The 18,873-nt window shown below is 47.6% G+C and overlaps 1 protein-coding gene across 1 annotated transcript in view; it reads right to left on the reverse strand.

Moving 5' to 3' along the window:
• The window catches only part of MAP4K5 (mitogen-activated protein kinase kinase kinase kinase 5), a 1,870,683-nt gene that overhangs the window by 100,153 nt on the left and 1,751,657 nt on the right, over positions 1–18,873 (reverse strand). The window contains exon 32 of the mRNA XM_069638985.1: positions 770–825. Coding sequence (XP_069495086.1) covers positions 770–825 — 56 coding nt within the window. The remainder of the gene's footprint in view (positions 1–769; positions 826–18,873) is intronic.

An 18,873-nucleotide genomic window follows, 5' to 3' on the forward strand; every position in this document is an offset into this window, starting at 1 on the left:
TGAGCAGAGCTGATGCAGACCTGCAGTGTGACCAATATGGCCGAAAATAATTCAGAAGGCAGGGCTACAGCAGGAGGAGATTTCTAAGATGAAGACTTTGAGGCAGGAAGGAATTCACTAGAACAGATCCCAGGCAAACCTAAACTGACTACAAGCTTGTGGTTAAAAGCCTCAAAATGAGATGGCAAAATGACTTACCAGTAATGTTATTTCTATGGATTCTCCCCACAGATTCCTCATTTGTGACAGCTGTGTAGGAGGATATCTATCCAGATGAGCAATCTGTGCGAGGATGCAATCCATTGAAAGAACATATATAAAATATACCTCTGATGATGACATTCCTTTATTCAAAATACTGTTCATTTGGATTCTTGTCCACCACACTCCCCTCTAAGCGCTTGGCTTTGAGTGCTTAAACACAGCTAACAAGTGAGCCAAAGAAAGCACAAAGAATCGCCATACCAACTATATCAGAATCCTACATGGATACACTACAGATGCATGGAAAACTCATAACACCATCTCACTGCATTGATTCCATGAGCTTTGCTTCATGAAGCATTGGATAGGTCCCTTATTCTGGCAAGCATACAGTTTTGACTACAATCAATAGTCTTTTTCTTTACCCATTACTGTCACCCCTTGTTGGCCTCTGTTATTTTAAACCCCTCTTTGCAAAACTGTGCAGAAATTGCCATGAAGGCGCGTGCATGCTTCACAAAAACACCAATAAAATAACAATTGTTACTGTTATTGAATAATGTACCTGTCAGACCCCAACAAGCGGAACACCCGAGTTTCATCTGAAATCTCCTGGGTAACCTGGAAACAAAATATAACCAATATTTATTTGTATTTATTTATTTGAAGAACAGAGATGTCAATTTCGTTCAGAAAGGACTTACAATAACACATTTACAGATGGAGGAGGCATTCCGACAAAAGGTGCCTGTACAATAGCATAAAGAGAACGCAGGGTGAGCCAGTTAATGAGGGTGTACAAAAGTGGGACTTCTACCATGGACAAAATAAAACAAACAGACAAAACACAAACTTATTACACATGACAGTGTAATTTACTAGTAGCATTTCCAATTAACAATGAATCAGTTCTCTAGACTATTCACCTAAAGAGCCATTGACTCCTTGATCAAAACATTTGGGTGCCACTTTAAAATTCACAGACCAAGTAGGACCTCTGACAACCACACCAGCACCTGCAAAACCTTTGCCAAACAATAATGGAAATAAAACACGATGGTACACACCATTTTACTGATCAATTATCTATTTTTCTCTCTACAATCCGCTTCCTGGTGTTGGCTCATGAGTTCATGTAGAGTTCCCTAGGATGCAGATCTCTTGCCGGTTTCCGGAACTTGATCCGTGATTCAATTTCTCCTTAACGGTTTTAACAACAAACTTGATTCTGTTCATTAACTCATTCACTCACTTATCCAACTGTATGGAGTAGCTCTGCACTTGGGCACCATTACATATACTGTGCCTTCATGTTCTCATTTTGTCAAATAGTAGCTCAGTCCTCCAATGAATCTTCTATAGTCCTTAATTGTAAAAGTCTTTCATAACAATGATAGCAGAACCGCTCAAATGTTATGCTCACTCAGCTACCGACTGCCCGGCTTGGCCCAAGGGTATGTTGTTTCATCGCATTCTCTCGATACAAAATTGATGGGGCCTCCTGTTACATTTCCAACTATTTTGACTCGGGATGAAGCACAGCCTTAACATGTGTAAATAAAGTTATCCTAAATGTTGGCCTGTGATTCAGGGTAAGTGAAAATGTCAGCATCATTTGGTTGTCGGGTGTAAATTGGAGGTGGCTTTCTTTTACTGGAGAGATGCAGTCGCTTAACTGAAGCCAATGGATTGATCAATGCATTCTCAAAAGATTTTGTACAGTATCAACATTAAGCAAAATATACAAGTTCATCTTAACATAGGACAGGTTTTACACCTCTGCAAATCGATCTCTTGGACAGTGCAGCCTTCTGTAAAAAACTGAAATGTCATTAGTAGAGGTTCTTGTCTTATATGAGGCTGTTAACATAATACTCCTTTTGGTAAGCTTTATTGACTCAGCTAACAGAGAAATTACTTACCGTAATGTTCTTTCTATGGATTCTTCTCCCGCAGATTATTCATCTGATAGATATCCCAGCTTTGGAAATGTTTTGACAGCGGGGCGTAGTGGACTTCGACTCGGCCGTCGACCATTGATCCGTCTTGCTCAGCATGTGGTCGTCGATGCTGGACATGACATTAGGCGTTGTATAAATACCACGTCACTACACCCCAACCTAAGTTCCCCCCTTTTTCTCCCCGAGCACCATACACTGCATAGTAAAACAGAGAGAACAAACGGGCTAATGAGCCCTTAAAAAGAAAGTAATTATAGACCTCCGAAGGAGGAACAATTGAAAAAACGCTACAAGTAGCATTAGAAAAATATTTGTTCTAAGAAACTGTGGCAGGAAGACAGAAAACGGACACAGAGTCACCAAGTCAAAGTGAAATAGAAAGATGCGCACCAACCACCGACATTCTGAGCGGGGATGGATGGGAGGGGAGATGAGGAAACTGCGGGAGAAGAATCCATACCATAGAAAGAACATTACGGTAAGCAATTTCTCCTTCAATGGATTGCCTTTCTCCCGCAGAATCCTCATCTGATAAGACTCCCAAAGCAGTAAATGAAGAAGGCAGGCAGAAAGTTATACCAAACATTTTTGCACCAGTGCCCTGCCAAAACGCGCATCAGAAGTAAGAGCCACATCCAGGCAATAGTGCTTTGCAAAGGTATGCAAAGATGACATGTTGCTTCACGACAAATCCCCTGGAGAGGGACTTCCCTCTACAATGCTGTGGATGCTGAGGCTCCCCTTGTGGAATGTGCCCTGATGCCTGCTGGTAATTCCTTACCAGTGGCCTGGTAACATTCATCTATGCAGAAAATTATCCAAAGGGGATAAAGTCTGTTTGGTTATGTGCAGGCCCTTACAGGCTAAGGAAAAGGCCATGAAGAGCTGGTCAGCTGTCCTGAAATCGGCTGTACTGGTGATATAATAATTCAACGCCCTCTTCGGGTATAGGCGATGTAACCGTTCCTCCGGCTTAGAAGGGTGAAGAGGAGAAAAGAAGACCGGAAGGTCGATGGACAGCGCCAGATGAACTTCTGATACAACCTTGGGGAGGAAGCCAGGCCTTACCCTGGGTAAAACTTTCTCCTGGAAAAAAGTAGGAACGGTGGCTTACATCATAAGGCCTGTAAGTAATAGCTGCCAAGAGGGCTGTTTTCAAAGAGAGAAGTCGTAAAGGACAAGAGTGCATAGGATCAAAGGGAGCCGCTGTGAGAAATTTAATAACCAGATTAAGGTCCCAATCCGGGAAAACAAAAGGAGTTGGCAGAAATTTATTTACAAGGCCTTTCAGGAATTGTGCCAGTACCGGGATCGTAAAAAACAAACTTTGATCCAGGGATCTCTTAAACACAGACAAGGCCGCCAAATAGCCTTTGACCATGGTGGCCTGATGGCCTGCAGAGGTCAGTGACAGGAGGAATTCCAAAACTGTAGTGGTGGGCAAGAGATGGGGTCAATCTCGTGTTCCCTGCACCCTGCCTCAAATTTTCCCCATCTGCACGCGTACAAAGATCTTGTAGATGGTCAGCGTGCAGCAAGCAACACCTCAAGTACTTCCTCAGAGAGGTTTGTAAGGAAGTCATGGTATCAAAGTAAGACAGACACAAGCAATCAGAGTTCAAGGGCGTTTATTAAATTGTAAAATCAGTGACATAAACGCCTAATCTAAACCTAAATCTAATATGGGAGCAAGCGACGACCATATAATAATTATAATACAGTCCTAGTAGAGTCTAGTCAATTAAAAAGGGCCTATGCTGAAAGAAAATATTGCCAATCCTTACTGCTATGCTACAAATGGTGTGGGATAATGTTCACAAGAAAAGAAAGAAGTGTTCACAAAATGATAAGTCAGGAAGTTATGGCCAGGGTCTGACTTCCCCATGTTTTTAGCACGGGACAAGGCCGAACTCTTGAGCACAGCACACTCCTGGGCTTCTCCGGCACAAGCTTACAGTTCCTTTTCTCAATATCAGGGCCTTCTGTATCCAAGTTTCTTCTCATGCAAAGTCTCTTGCTTCAGAGGGCCTGATATATCAATACAACAAAACAAAAGTTCCTTCTGGTAATATTTATGTCTGGTGATAAGCCTTCACCCTTGGATCCCCCTCAGCCGGGCTCTGATCCTTCTCTCAGTCATAAGTCTCCCTGAGTCGGGCTCAGATTAACCAGAGCACTTGCCAATTAAAGCAGAGACTTCCGAAGGGCGATCTCTTCGTGCTCGCTCACTCTGTTTGTCTACGGCAAGCGCGGTTCACAAACATTCACAGTTTGCACCGCGTTTCCCTCAGCCGGGCGCAAACGCCTGCTTCACAACGTCAAAACTTCTGCAATGGGTCAAGGACTTTCGACTGTACAAGGGATTTGGCTTGACCCTTTTATGACCACAATAACACTTTATGCCAGCCTTCCCTATGGCCTCTTGGTATATGTAGTTTCTTTCTTCTCAAGGTTCAATACAGTCTCTTTGTTCATAAGAGGGTTACCCACTAGAGATCTTCGACTGAGCGCCCACGTGGCGCCAGACCACTCTATTTCTGGTACCAAGCTTGCTCACAAAAGACCTTGTGTTTTTATTATCTTCTTAATGTTGCCACTGCAACCTTGAGCCTAACACAATCTGGTTGACTATCAGGTTCTTCCGACTCACGGGCTGTGTTGAACTCGTTGGCAGTTCCTTTGCCGCTGGAGTTAAGGACGGTACCATGCTGATATCTGTTACACCATTTGCCAGCTGAGATTCCCGGTCTTACGTTTCTTTCATCAGAGGCTTTGTGGGTCTGGGTTGAAAAGGGCAAGGGCAACTTTCTCCTTGACGTCCTCTCAGGTCTCGCCGCCTTTCTCCACCGCTTGAAGTGCCGTCTTGGAATGGCTGCTTCGGTCTTGCCCGGAGTGAGCTCTTGTGCTCTGCCCATTTCCCAACGGGGAAGGGAAAGAGTAGTCAGGTGTGTGTAGTTGTCGGCAAGTGCCTGACTCTGCCTGACCCTTGTGTTGGGACATGTCAGGTAAACGGCTCGGGTATTAGTCTGTTGTCATTCACGTTGCGAGAAGGAGTTTGTGTTGGAAAATGAGGGGTAGAGTTTCCAAGTATCCCCCTGGGCAGGAAGGAGAAAAGGTGTAATAAAGAAGGGTATACCACGTCTCACCCTTCTGTGTCCCACTCCCCAAGGACCCTCCATCCAGATGATCCTCCCGCACTGGTCCACCCCCAGGAACTGGATCCAATAGTGATAGCTGTGTCCTGGCCACCTGGATGACAGATCCCCAGGGACTAGCAGGTGTGACACCTTTCTACCAGAGCTCAAAATGTAGAGGTATTGTGAAGATAGGGCTGGGACTGCTGAAACTCGAGGTCTAGCAAAGTGTCCAGACCAATGAGGTCCTGGAGGCCTTGAGCCAGCTGTAAAATCTGATTCTAGTCGTCAAAATAATCGACCCTCCTGATCCCAAGTAAATCGGGTTGACATCTCCCTGGTCATCGGCATCGTGCCCGCCGAAGATACCTGCCACAGTATCAAAGAATTTGGACCAGGGTTGTGGAGTAAATGCTTTCTCGACAACTGTCGGCATCGAGGGTTTGTCTTTCGATGCCGATATGGTGGATGATGTTCGAGACGCAGTAGCATCGACATCCATGGATGCACAGGGGTAATCCAGCTTCCATTGGATTTCTTTCGACATCGAAAGATTTATCGGCACCAACATTTTCGGTATTGGGGCACTAGAGGGGTCGGGTACACTGAGTGCGCCTCTTGGCTTCAAAGCATATTGCGTGGGGGGGGGGGGGGGGCGGGTTAGCCACACCAACTGCAGCATGCTGCATGAACATTGCAAGCATCGTGGATTTGAAATCCTCCCACTCCTGGCGGGTGGTAGGCCCAGCCGACGGCTTACCTTTTTAAGTCGATGACTCGCAATCCTGACGATGGCAGCAATGCCTTTTCTTCTTTTGGGATGAGGAAGAGTGGCTCCTCGAGAGGGACTGTTTCTTCTTCTGCCTGTGTTCTTTCTCAGGGGTATACCCCTCAGTTTCGGCCTCCAAAGACTGAACTGCTGACTGTGTCTGAAATTTTGAGGGCGGTCGACCCAGAGCGAGTTTTGCAGTTCAATCGCAAAGGGATTTAGGTTGCATTTTGGTGCACAATTGACACCCGTCAGTCCCGTGACCCATGCACGGGCACCAGAGACACAACTCGTGTGGGTCAGTGATGGACATCTTGGTGCCACAATTGGAACACAGTTTGAAACCTGATACCTGAGCGACCGACATCTCGTGTTGAGGAGTTAGGGAAAAAATACTTTTTCTATTGAAAACATTGAGTGAGTCGAAGCTCTGTGTTCCCAAGCAGCTTGTTAGCGAGCGGAAAAAAGGACTGAGGTTGGGACGTAGTGACGTGATATTTATACGACGCTTGACATCATGTCACCAACCACAAGACGCTGAGCAAGACAGATCAATGGTCGACGGCCGGGTCGAGTTCCACTAAGCCCCCTGTCATAAATATTCTGAAGCATTGAAGCTGGATGGAATATCTATCAGATGAGGAATTTCCAGGCAAAAGCCAATCCATTGAAATTGTACTACTGTATGCAAGTATGTCTACCAAGTAATGATCTCATCATGTGTACAATCGTCCCACCAAAGCGGGTCAGAGAAAATGTCTTAGCTCAGACCATTAACATGGAGGCTTATTGTCTTGTTCACTGTAATATCAAGAAAGTCAAATAAAATGAAACATCTGAACGCATACAAAGGAGACAGGGTTTCAGTTCAGAAGACAGTCTCTAAATGAACTGGCATTATTGATATGGCCATTGCTTCTAAAATGGAGGCAGTTGGAATGTAACTTGGATGTACAATGGATTATCTGAAGCCTTTGACATCATCCACATGTAGGCGCCCGTCATCACACCAATCTGGTCCCTTTTGTTGTAAGTCACAAGGAGAAATTGTATGCTGTCACAGATGGCCGCCTGAGTCTTGGAGACAGTTCAAAGCTTTTTATTTTCTTTGCTGGGGCCTAGAGCCGCCCCTCTCTTTCTCGTTTGTCCACAAATCACTGCCCTTACTCAATGCACCCAGTTCTACTGAGTTGTAACTCCTACTGTCTATGATCTTCCCCATCTCCTTCAGATGGTTTCCATACTTGCAGACTATCTACACTCCTCCAGGGACTTCCTAACTGTCCCTACTTTAACAATAGGTTAGGGTTAGTGTTCTAGTGGGAGGTTAGATAGTGCCTTGCACTTGCTTGTGTATTCAGGCTAGATCAGTGATGCCCACTCACCTCTTTTCCTGTATTCTTACTACCACTCCTCCAAACGTACACCAATTCTTCCTCCCTCCGATGTTTCACTCGTACTACTCCTCAGCTTAACAGTTTTATGTAAAAATTCCTTCCAATTCGCTTCACTACTCCAAAGTGCCCCCTTTCATCATAGACATTTTCCGACAGGCCGCCTTCACCGAACGGCAGCCTGTCGGGGAACACCCCATGCGCAGTGCCTCATGCGCAGTGCCTGTGCATGCGGTTATGGATCAGATAGGGGTGGAGGATGGTGGCCAGAGAGGCAAGAAGGGCGTTTGGAGGCAGGGGTATGTGTGTGTATGTCTGTATGTATTTGTGGGGATGTGTGTGTGTGTGTGTTGATGTTTTTTTGGGGGGAGAGGGGCGGGTCAGGCGTCTAGGTGTGGTGGGGATGTCACCTGCCGAACAAGCAACACACTGTGGGGGGAGGAGGGAACAGAGTTTGCAAGGGTGTCTCCCGCATTGGGAGTGGTGAGGAAAGGGCTGCGCCAATAGAGTGATGTTCCCCCACAGTGCCGAAAACAGGCTCAGTGAGCCTGCTTCAGTGAAAACAGCTGGCGGGGAAACAACATATAACCCACTTACTCACCCTCTCTGTAATTTCTCACCTCCATAGTATTACTCCCCTCTTCTGGCAATTCCACTCCTCCCACTACTGCAATCCTCCTCCCACTACTACACTCAGCCTCCCACTACAACAGTCCTCCACCCACTACAACACTTCTTCCACTACTACACTCCTCCCTTCTTAGTACATAAGTACTGTTTCCCCCCCACTATCAGTCACTTCACATTCACTCCTTACAGTAACTTCCTCTGTTCACATACCACATAACTATGCACACTCAAATTGCAGTACCATTCTTACTCCTAAACCAGTCCCCACCCTGCTCCAACAATCTTCCCCACAATCCACTGTGCCTTCCTTCCTCCGGCTGGTCTCTTGGTCATCTTCCACCTCCACTACGACCTCACCCGGTAAACCCACATCTTCTCCTTCATGTTCCTGCCTTATGGGGCCCTACTTCTCTAGCGATTGGTCCCCTTTCCCTAGTCAACATTTTCTTGTCTTTTCGTCAGGGTTGCGTATCTTTGGGAAAAGGGCATAAAACTGTGATTAAGCCCTGCCCACTTCCTTTGCACATTCCTGTTGCAGAGCTTCCATGGCGGCTGTGGTAGGCCAGTGTCCAAGCTTGTAAATATACAGGTGCTGGTTCCCCATGCCCTCTAAGGGAAGTATTTTCTCTAGGAGGGTTCCAGAATCGTTAACTTGTCCTTGGTGGTGTACGGTGTTCAAAGAATCAATACTGGCACATCTGCCGATATGCTGCAGTGAACCACTACGTGTGCAGCAGTCACGCGAGTCTGTGTGGGATTTCCCTTTCATGGCATCCTGGAGAGTTGCTGGTGCTTTTAGGTGTCTGTTTGCTCGGGATGGCTGTGGGGAGCTAATTGTTCTCTCACTTCAGTCATCGTTAAAAAAAAAAAACATTTAAAAAAAATTACAAATATCATCTACTTCATGTGGTCTGAAAAAAACAAAAGGTTTGCCAAGCATCATGTAAAGGAAGCATGGCTGGAGCTAAGGGTCGGCATGCAAGCATTCTGGCACAGGGGGCGTGAGGGGCAGGAATTGGGTCCCTCCCTGCTGCCACCATCCACCTCAGAGGTAGGACTGGCACTAGTTGGCTCGCTGGTAGTCCTCCCACCCCTGGCTGAGAGGGGTTCGCCTCTCATCGGGACAAGGCCTTAATTACTGGCCTTGACACAATGCCTAGATAACAATCACCAATATTTGTAGCAATGTGTATTTGTAGCAATGTGAAATTGTGTGGCATATTACAGAGTGAAACATTCTACCACAGTAATCTGAGGATTTGAGGGGTAGTGTTGGGTCTGTATTTATAGAGAATCTCTCCTCCTGAAAACCAATGTATACTTTTTAGTTTGTAAAATGTTTATTTTGGGTCAATTGCCCTTTAAACGCCATACAACAATTGGGAAGAGGGGCCTTGATGGCAGACGGACAACACCGATCCACAACTACCACCATAGATCATCTGTCTACCACTAACCGAAGCACCATTCATAGCGGATGAAGCCCAGTGCATTGTCTGCAACGAGCTGCTGTGCAGCAAGATTGTGGAAGCCAACGGAGACGCTCGAGACATGCCCGCTGTCTGCCATCCCCACTACGATAGGGTGGCACTGGGTCAAGCAAGGTTTTGTCAGCACTGCTTCTGAACTCTGTTGAATGGAACAGGCGGATGGCTTTCTTGGAGTTCCACAACAAGGATTTAAAGGCACTGCGCATTATAACTGGTGTGATATTATTGGAGCCCATTGTTAAGTGCACCTAGTGTTCACCTGCAACTGGTTTAAATATGTCTGAAAAGGGTATTTAAAAAATGCTAGGTAAAGCTAAACATCGCACAAAGGGGAAAGATGCAATGAACAATATTGCACATACTGCTAGCCAACGAGAACAATGTGGTGGGCAGAGACTGGAAGCTAGAAGATGTCAGAAGTGGTGAACTTGGAAAGAAGCATTTGTGGGTTTAACTGTGCACCTTACTTGTAGATGGCTCATAAAAAGAGAACAGGCGATAGCACCCTAGAGAGACAGAAGAGGTCAATGGCAGATAGATTTGTGCAATGATCCCATAAGCAGTCGTTGAAGTCTATGAAAATAAGTAGTGGAACCCCACTGAATCAACTGTAGGGCCCAGGCATTGGAAGTTATTTCCTGCCACTGGAGCCAATGCGTCCACCAACCGGAGCATCATAGAAGGGGAAAATCAAAGCGGCTTAGGGGGCCCGGGTGACCGTGCCGCCGCTTGCTGGCCTCTCTAGACACCCCTCTGTCTCTTCCGGGATGCGAGAAGCGCATCTGTCCTTGCCTGACTTTCGGGAGCTGCGCTGTCCTGCCAAAGGACACAAGGTCTAAATAGCCTCTGCCCCTGGAGGGCGAAGCTGAAGGCAAGTTTAGCCGGCTGCGCCGCTAGGCCCAATCATTTAGCAGCTAACTGGACTCCTTGAATTTCTCTAAGGATTCGTCTGCTTTCTGCCTGAAAAACATGTCACCTTCAAAGAGCATTTCCAGCAGTCTTTTTTGAACATTTGAGAGAAGCCAGAACTTTTTCGTTAGGCTTGGCATCTCATTACAACTGCTGAACCCATTGCTCTGCCAACACAGTCTGCTACGTCCAGGCCCGTTTGCAATAACTGCTTGACTACCTCATTCCCATCCTCCACTGGCTACCTCCTTCCCATCCTCCATCAGCTGTAAAAATGTGTTGTGCATGGCACCCTCAGGGATGTATTCAGCAGCATGTTCCACAGCCTTTCAGAAGCCAAAGGAGTACTTGGCGAATCCACATGCTACGTTAGTGGCTTTGAGCTCTATGCTACTAGAGGTCAACACCTTTCTGGCCAATGCATCAGATTTCTTTCCCTCTCTGTCCGTAGGCAGATTAAAGGTGGATGCCGCAGGTCTGGTGGAAATAGTGATTGCTGCTTCAACCCCAGCACTGCGAGTCACGAAGGACTCTTGCTGCATCACGCTCGCTCCCCGGAGGGGGCAGAGCCTGCTGGCGGTCACGTGTTCAACCACGTGACTTTTACCCACTTCAAAGAGCAAACACAATCACCCTTGCGGCGGTAAACCCTACCGCGGAGTAAAGAGCGGTGCATTCTGCATTTAACAGCAACTGTTTTGCTGCTGTTTGGCGCCGAGTGGCGAGAACAGTAGGCTACGGACGGGGGGGCGTGGCTATCTGGCCATGGAATAGGACGGGCTTCGTGAGGAGCTCCTGATGATCCGACTTTACTTTTGCCAAAGTTACCCGCTAAAACTGTAACAAGCGCCTGGAACTTTGGGGATCAGGCGTCGGAAGCTGCACGCTAAGTGGAGTTCATGGGAGAAGTTCATGGTCCCGGAGAATCGTGAGATATATACGTTTTTGTTGGTACGGCTGTGTGGCCACTTCGGTGCCAAGATGGCGGCTAACAAAGGAGAGACCTCTGAGGAGAAACGAAACTGATTCCCGGGGACTGCGGGACAAGGCCGCAGACGATTGCCTGGAGGACGAGTGCAACAGGAAATATGGAAAAGTGTTCGAGATAGCACTGTGAGAGTGCCCGGCCTGGCGTACGCTAATGAAGCCTTGGCGATCTGACTGCAGGAGGAGATAGCATTGGATACTTGGGCGACAAGGCCTACGGAAGTTGAATGAGGAGTGCGAGGTCATAGCCCACCCGTAAGACAATTCGGAGTGCCATCTTGAATGTGAGTTAGGAGACGTGGGTGCCAGACTATTGTCGGACTAAGGACAGTGCAGAAGCTGCACCAAGACGGAGCCGTACAGGAGTGGAGAGCAGCGCCATGTCAGCGAAAGGGCTGAGAGTCAAGTCCAAGCAACCCACGATGGAGGTTTTTACGAAAAAGCAGCGGACCCCCTCGACATCGGTGCAGAGCATGGTCGTGACTCCCATGGAAGACGCCCCCGAAGGGGAGAAGCACCAGATCCTGGAGGCTATAACGGGACTGAGTGCTAAATGGGACTTGGCAATGGCGGACCTACGCACAGCCCTGGAGAATAAGATTGATGCTGTGGGCACGGAACTCACCCTGTTACGTCAAGATTTCAGGGCACTTGCATAAAGAACCAGTGGTCTGGAAAGTGGGGTGAAGATCAATACCGATGTTAGCACAAACAATGTGAAGGAGATTCATGTCTTAAAACAACAGGTTGCCAACCTGGAGAATCGTGTGGAAGAGGCGGAAGGAAGGGCGAGGAGGAACAACATCCGTGTGGTTGGTCTGCCGGAGGGGGAAGAAGGCCAAGACCCCACAAACTATGTTGAAAACATGATCATACAAGGGATCGGAGCAGGGAATCTTTCGCAAGGATTCACGGTGGAGCGGGCGTATCGCGCCCTAATGAGGAAACCCTGGCCGGGGGCCCCGCCAAGGCCGATCATCGCGAGGATCCTGAATTACAGGGATAGAGAAAAGATCCTTGAATATTTTCGTAAGGGCGGTACGATAGAGAGAGCATCCAGCAACATCACAGCATACCCGGACTATACGATACTGGTGCAAAGGCAGAGGTATAGTTACGTCGCCGTCAAAAGAAGGCTGAGGGCGGCGGGAGTCAAATATATGCTGCTGTACCTGGCACGATTGAAGGTGCTACATAAGAACAAAGCACTGTTTTTTGATACCCCGGAGGATGTTGTCGCATGGCTGGACCTGCAGGGTTGCCCGGAACAAGAAGCGGATCGTGACCGGCAGGAGAATACCGAATGAAGATTTTGTAATACGGACATTGTGAGGGTGAGTGGGAGGAGGATCCCGATTGTACAGAGATATTGTAGCTGGCTGAACTTTGAGCACAATCCGAGCCTGGTGCTCGACATGGACTAGAATATAATGAGTGAAACTGCAATTGGTAACTGTCTAGCATCTGTATGCGTAATATTTCTTAAAAGGAGCAACAGAACGTGGACGACCTACCCCGATAGATTATTAGTTTCAGCAGCCATTAGGGCGGCTTACCCTACTGAGCCCCGAGTAGAAGCTTGTGCTAGGCAGGGCTAGATGTGGGGGTGCCTGAGATCCAGGAATAGAGCTGGGCAAGAGTTGGGGGAGGGTGTGGTTGGGGAAGGGATGGGGGGAAGAAGGTGGGGGGATGGGAAGTCGAGTGTTGTGTGTGGTTACGGGAAGTTTAAGTTTTGTTTTGAGCCTATTTGGAGGAATCAAAATGTTGCACTTGCGGCGCATGAGGGGGCAGGATTGGCGGAAGATTGAGAGGGTGCTTACCAACGACTTATGGGAGACCGCAGGATAATAATGTGGAATGTCAGGGGCCTTAACAGTTACCAGAAAAGAAATAAAATCATGATGTATCTGAAAAGGCAGAAAATAGATATTGCACTACTACAGGAGACGTACTTGACGCGAGAGAAGTTGGACCTGGTTAAGAGAAAGTGGAGAGGGACTGTGGTGGGCTTGCCATATTCTGCGTACGCCCGGGCTGTGTTAATCTGGGTGGCACCGCATGTCCCGTTCCAATCGATACAAGAGGTAGTTGAAACTGATGGAAGGATGGCTATATTGCGAAGGCTGGTGGAGAGCAGGGAGGTATGCATAGTAAACACGTATGCCCCCAACCAAAACACAGCAGCATATTTCAGAGCCCTGTGTACCAACCTTAGTATGTGTATAGGAAGCGTGGTGATCTGGGGTGGGGACTTTAATTGTGTGCTGAATCCTGTGGTGGACAGATCTGATGGCAAGTGGGTAAGCCTAGCCTGGCGGCGAGAGCGTTGCAGACAGTGCTAATTGATTTCGGCTTTACAGATGCGTGGAGGATGAAACATCCCACTGAGAGGCAATACTCGCACTATTCAGCCCCGCATCAACTGCATACTAGGCTTGATTATGTATTTGCTACAGCAGATGTGATGTCTGAGATTACTCAAGTCGAATATAAGGCTAGGGTCCTCTCAGATCATTCGGCCCTGATCCTCGGATGGCAATATTGCCCCCCCGAGGGTGAGGATCCCTACATGGCGCCTCCGAGTAGAGGCGCTTAAAGATCCAGTCTTTAGGGAAGATATAAGGGAAGAGATTACCAACTTCTTTGAGGAGAATACTGGGAGTGTTGACACCGCGGGCACATTATGGGAAGCTTTTAAGGTGGTGATGCGGGGGGCGGCCATTGCCAAGTCAAGAGGGTTACAGGGTGGGGTCTTGGCTGACCTACAGAGGACGGAAACTGAGCTAGAAACAGCATTGAAGAACGGTGATGTAGACACTGAGCTGGTACTCCAACTATAGCAACAATGTGCAGTGCATTGGGAAAGACTCTGCAATCTTAATTATAGGAAATATGTTGCGAGGCAGCACGCGGGGGGAGATAAGACAGGCAGCCTTTTGGCCTTGCTATACAAAAGCGAGACCCCTAGGCCTCCGATTAGGACCATTATTAGGGAGGACGGGGATGAAGTGGCCACGCAAGAAGGGGTTAACAAAGAATTTGCGGATTATTACAGAGCGCTGTACGGGGATGATGAGATGAGTGACCAACGCAAGATAATTGAAACGTTAGAAGATTTAGGGCTGCCCAAGATCAGTGAAGAGGAGAGAGAGGAGCTAGATGAGCCAATCACGTTAGAGGAGTTAGAGGCGGTTGTTAAGCAGTTGCCTACCTGTAAAACCCCGGGAGCAGATGGGTTCCCCAGCGAATTCTATAAAGTATACAGACAGGAAATCCTCCCCCCAATGCTGGACATGCTTAATGAGGCGTTTGAGATAGGACGGTTGCCTGAGTCGCTCAGAGAGGCGATCATAATACTGCTGCCCAAGCCCAACAAACCGGGGCATAGATGTGGTTCCTACAGACCTTTGTCGATGCTAAATCCGGACAGCAAGATTATAACGGCTGTCCTGGCAAATCGATTGCAGAAAGTGATTGGTAGACTGATACATCCTGATCAAACGGGTTATGTCCCGAATAGGAATATAACACATTACCATAGGCGTCTTCACCGGGTGGTCGAATGGGGTAGCAGGAATGAAGGTGAGATGGCGATAGTGTCTCTAGACGCAGTTAAAGCTTTTGATTCGGTCAAGTGGTCATGGCTATTGGCTGCCTTGGAAGGGTATGGAATGGGGCCGGACTATATAAGGTGGGCTAAGATGTTGTATAGTGAGCCGCTTGCCAGGGTCCGAACTGGAGCGGTGATATCTGAGAGATGGCAACTTGGTAGAGGCACCAGACAAGGGTGCCCCTGGTCCCCGATGCTTTACATTTTAGCCCTGGAGCCTCTGGCAATATGCCTTAGGGCACAGTATGATGCGATAGGCATTGAAGTAGGAGGGGAAAGACACTTGATATCCTTGTACGCAGATTATTTATTATTGTACCTGCAATACCCAGGAGAAAATCTCCTATACATACTTGAAGGGATGGAAAGATATGCAGAGTTGTCAGGCATATCGGTGAACCCCCAAAAGTCTGTCATATTCCCGCTGGGTAACTATAAGGGGACTCCTGTGGATAGACTACCAGTGCTACAAGTACCATGGGCAACTAGCTCTTTTCGTTACCTGGGCGTAGATGTATACCACACGGTGGAAGAAGAACATAGACATAATACAGAAGTAGCTGTCGAGAAAATTAGGAACAGCATGCAGTTCTGGGCAAAACTGCCCCTGGCGATGATGGGGCGAGGGGCAATGCTCAAGATGGTAGTCCTGCCCAGGCTCCTGCATTACTTTAGTAATATCCCATACATGATACCCAAGAGGTTTTTCAGTAAATTGAACAGCATGTGCAGGGAGTTCCTGTGGCATGGTACCCGAAATAGAGTGGCGTTTTGGAAATTGCAGAACTTTTATGAAAACTGAGGTATCAGACTGCCTCATTTTGAGGTTTAGTATTTGGCGGGACAGCTACAGTTTGTGGCTAAGTGGCTCTCCGATGAAGCGACCCCTGAGCACAGGGTGTTTGGACAGGACTGCACCCCGTTTTACTTGAAAGAAATGATCTGGCTGCCTGAAACTGAAATGAGGGGGCGTCCTGCGATGTTGAGGTTTGGGTGGAAAATTTGGCGTAGGGCTTGTCGCTTGATGGAAGTCCCATGCCCGTGCCTCCCGCAGATACCGCTGGTTGCTTTGACAGGAGGGGATAATCAGTTGAGGGTGATTATTGGGACCTACTGGGAATCGGTGGGGCTGGTAACACTAGGCGATGTTTGGCAAGAGGGGTCCATTAAGGAGTTTGTAGAACTCAGCGAAGAGGTGGGGCTACATACGAGCCAATATGTCACGTACATTAGATTGGTGCGGATGATCAGGAACACCGGGCCAGAGACAGTTTTGATAGAAGAACCAGATGCAGTTTTGGGAGCAATATATGATATATCCGAAGGAGGGCACGAGATCTCGAGATTGTATGAGATGGTGATGGCTAAGGTTGGGAAAGAATTAACACATCTGGGACTGGACTGGGAGGTGGAAGTGGGGGCCCCAATGGAGGATGGGGTGTGGGAGCGTGCCCTGGGCTATCACAAAAAAGTGTCTAGAAATGCCAGATTAAAACAAATACAGTTGTATGTAACGCATAGGGCATACATGACCCCCTTGAGGATATCCAAGTTCCGAAACACTGGAGGACAAGCGTGTCCCAAATGTAACTTAGAAAATGCTGACATGACACATATGTTTTGGTCGTGCCCGATCATTGGGTGCTTTTGGGGAGAAGTGGCGCAGAAACTGGCTGATAAGGGGGTTACTCTTGTTACGGACACGGCCTGGGCCTGCTTACTGGGCGGGTTCCCCAGGCCACGGAAACTCAAGCATATTGAGAAACTGAGAAATCTGGCGTATGTGCTTGCAAAACGTAGGATTGCAATGGGGTGGAAGAAATGCCACAAACCTAAGGTGGATGTATGGTGGAAAGACTTGCAGAAATGGGCGGAGGCTGAAAGGTGGCATGGCAAGAAGCGAGTAGCCTGGCTGGAGAAGGGGAGGCGGGCACCCTGTTGGCTTGAAAATCGCTAATAGCAGATTTGTTTGGAGTAATATCAGATCCAACAGACTCCGAAGAGAACGAAACCCGGCCGCATGTGCCAGACATTGAATGAGATTGACGAATAGGCTCATGGAGGGAGGGAGGGGTTATGGGAGCAGTGATTAGGATAAATTGATGTGTAATGGAACTATTATGATTATGCTGCTTGTTTGGTTTGTGTTGTTTTGTTTGCATAAAATCAATAAAAGACATTTAAAAAAAAATAACAGTAGGCTACGGACCTTGGACTGAGCCAACAGAAGTACATCTGGAGGAGTTCGGGCGCAGAGCGCATTCGGCAGCAGTCCGCAGACGTATGCAGAGGTGAGACTAAATACATGGCCAAAATCGGCCCAAAGACACGCTCCAAGTTAAAACAATCCCTGCATTTGCGAGACTGTGTTGTACACCAAAATATGTTGGGACTTCAAGGAGATGGGGATGGGGCAAAACTAACTGAGTCATTGGATGGCTATGACTGGTCAAGGAGGGGGACGGAAGAGCATGAGGATGTTAGACCTTGATCTCAAAATCCTGAACATTCACAATACACTGAACAATGTACCTCTCCCCCACATATCTCGCCCCATATACCATCAAGCAGCCTCCCTTCTTCCCCAGTGCACATTGTAACGAAGCACCTGCATACCGTAAGTCAGGATGCGATGGCAGCACATTTAGCTACAATCGCGGCACATGAAATGAATGTAGCACTTGTAATCAGCGCCAATACCCATGGCGACGATGGTCTAGCCAACGCTGCTACAAGCGCCCCGCAGGCTGAGGCGGTGGTCTCGCCCAGCGAGGTTGCTAATACAGCGAAGGCCGACTGCGACCTCACCATGAATAACGGCGTAAATACGGACCCGCTTGTCGATAAAAACATGGAAGACAACTCAAATATGATTGAAGTGAATATCACCGCCTTTCAGACTCCATTCGATGTAACTGACATCGAATTGTTGGAGATGGAAGTGCCTACAATCAACAATGATACAAGACTTTTAAAATGTACTTTTCCAGAAAAAACAAAAGCGGCCAATACCAATCTTGCTAATGTCAGAAACAGAGTCGTCTTAGAGCCATCCGTTATCGAGAAGCAGTCTAAAATGGTGGTGCACCAAAATTTTAACAAAACAAATACCATGTTCAAAAAGAAAGACACGAAAGGAACACTGAAGAATCCCATTTCCAATGCAAAGAGTGAGTCGCATAAAATTACTTCACAATTGCACATAAAAACGGGAACAGTGCAGACTAAAGAATCCATTGTGGATCCCATCGAGCTTGATCTTGCTGGGCGGGAAGCCCGGCTCACTGAGCGTCTCAGAGCAGACTTCGAGATAATGAAGGGGCGTCTGTCTGAGAGCTTTGTGAATGTTGGAAAAAACCACAGGGCCCGACTTCTGGAAAGTCGCAGATGGTGGAAGGACGGAGTCTGCTGCAAAACTTACAGCCAACCCATGTAGACCAAATGCAATATGCAGAGTTGCCACAGTACAAGGATTTGAGGTCCGGACGATTTCCGGAACAAGGCTCGAATATCAAATCAGTGCATAATCGAGTCAACGAACCCCTTCATAATACTAAAGATAAAATCTTACCAGCAAGGCAGCTGTCTCACTTTTCTACCCCAAAGACATAGTCCAATTTGAATGACTCCAACCAGCGGTTGCAGGGGCTTGAGAGACTGGAGGTTCAAAATGATTTTGAACCGTGTAACACGAGCAATGAAAATGATTGCACGCACGCTCTAAAAGAGGCATCTTCTGCTATCAAATCCAACCTGTCGGCAGCAGCCGCTATTCAGATCCACAA

Source organism: Ambystoma mexicanum, chromosome 14 (assembly GCF_040938575.1).
Source record: "Ambystoma mexicanum isolate Mex_15411 chromosome 14, UKY_AmexF1_1, whole genome shotgun sequence".
Classification (NCBI taxonomy): domain Eukaryota; kingdom Metazoa; phylum Chordata; class Amphibia; order Caudata; family Ambystomatidae; genus Ambystoma; species Ambystoma mexicanum.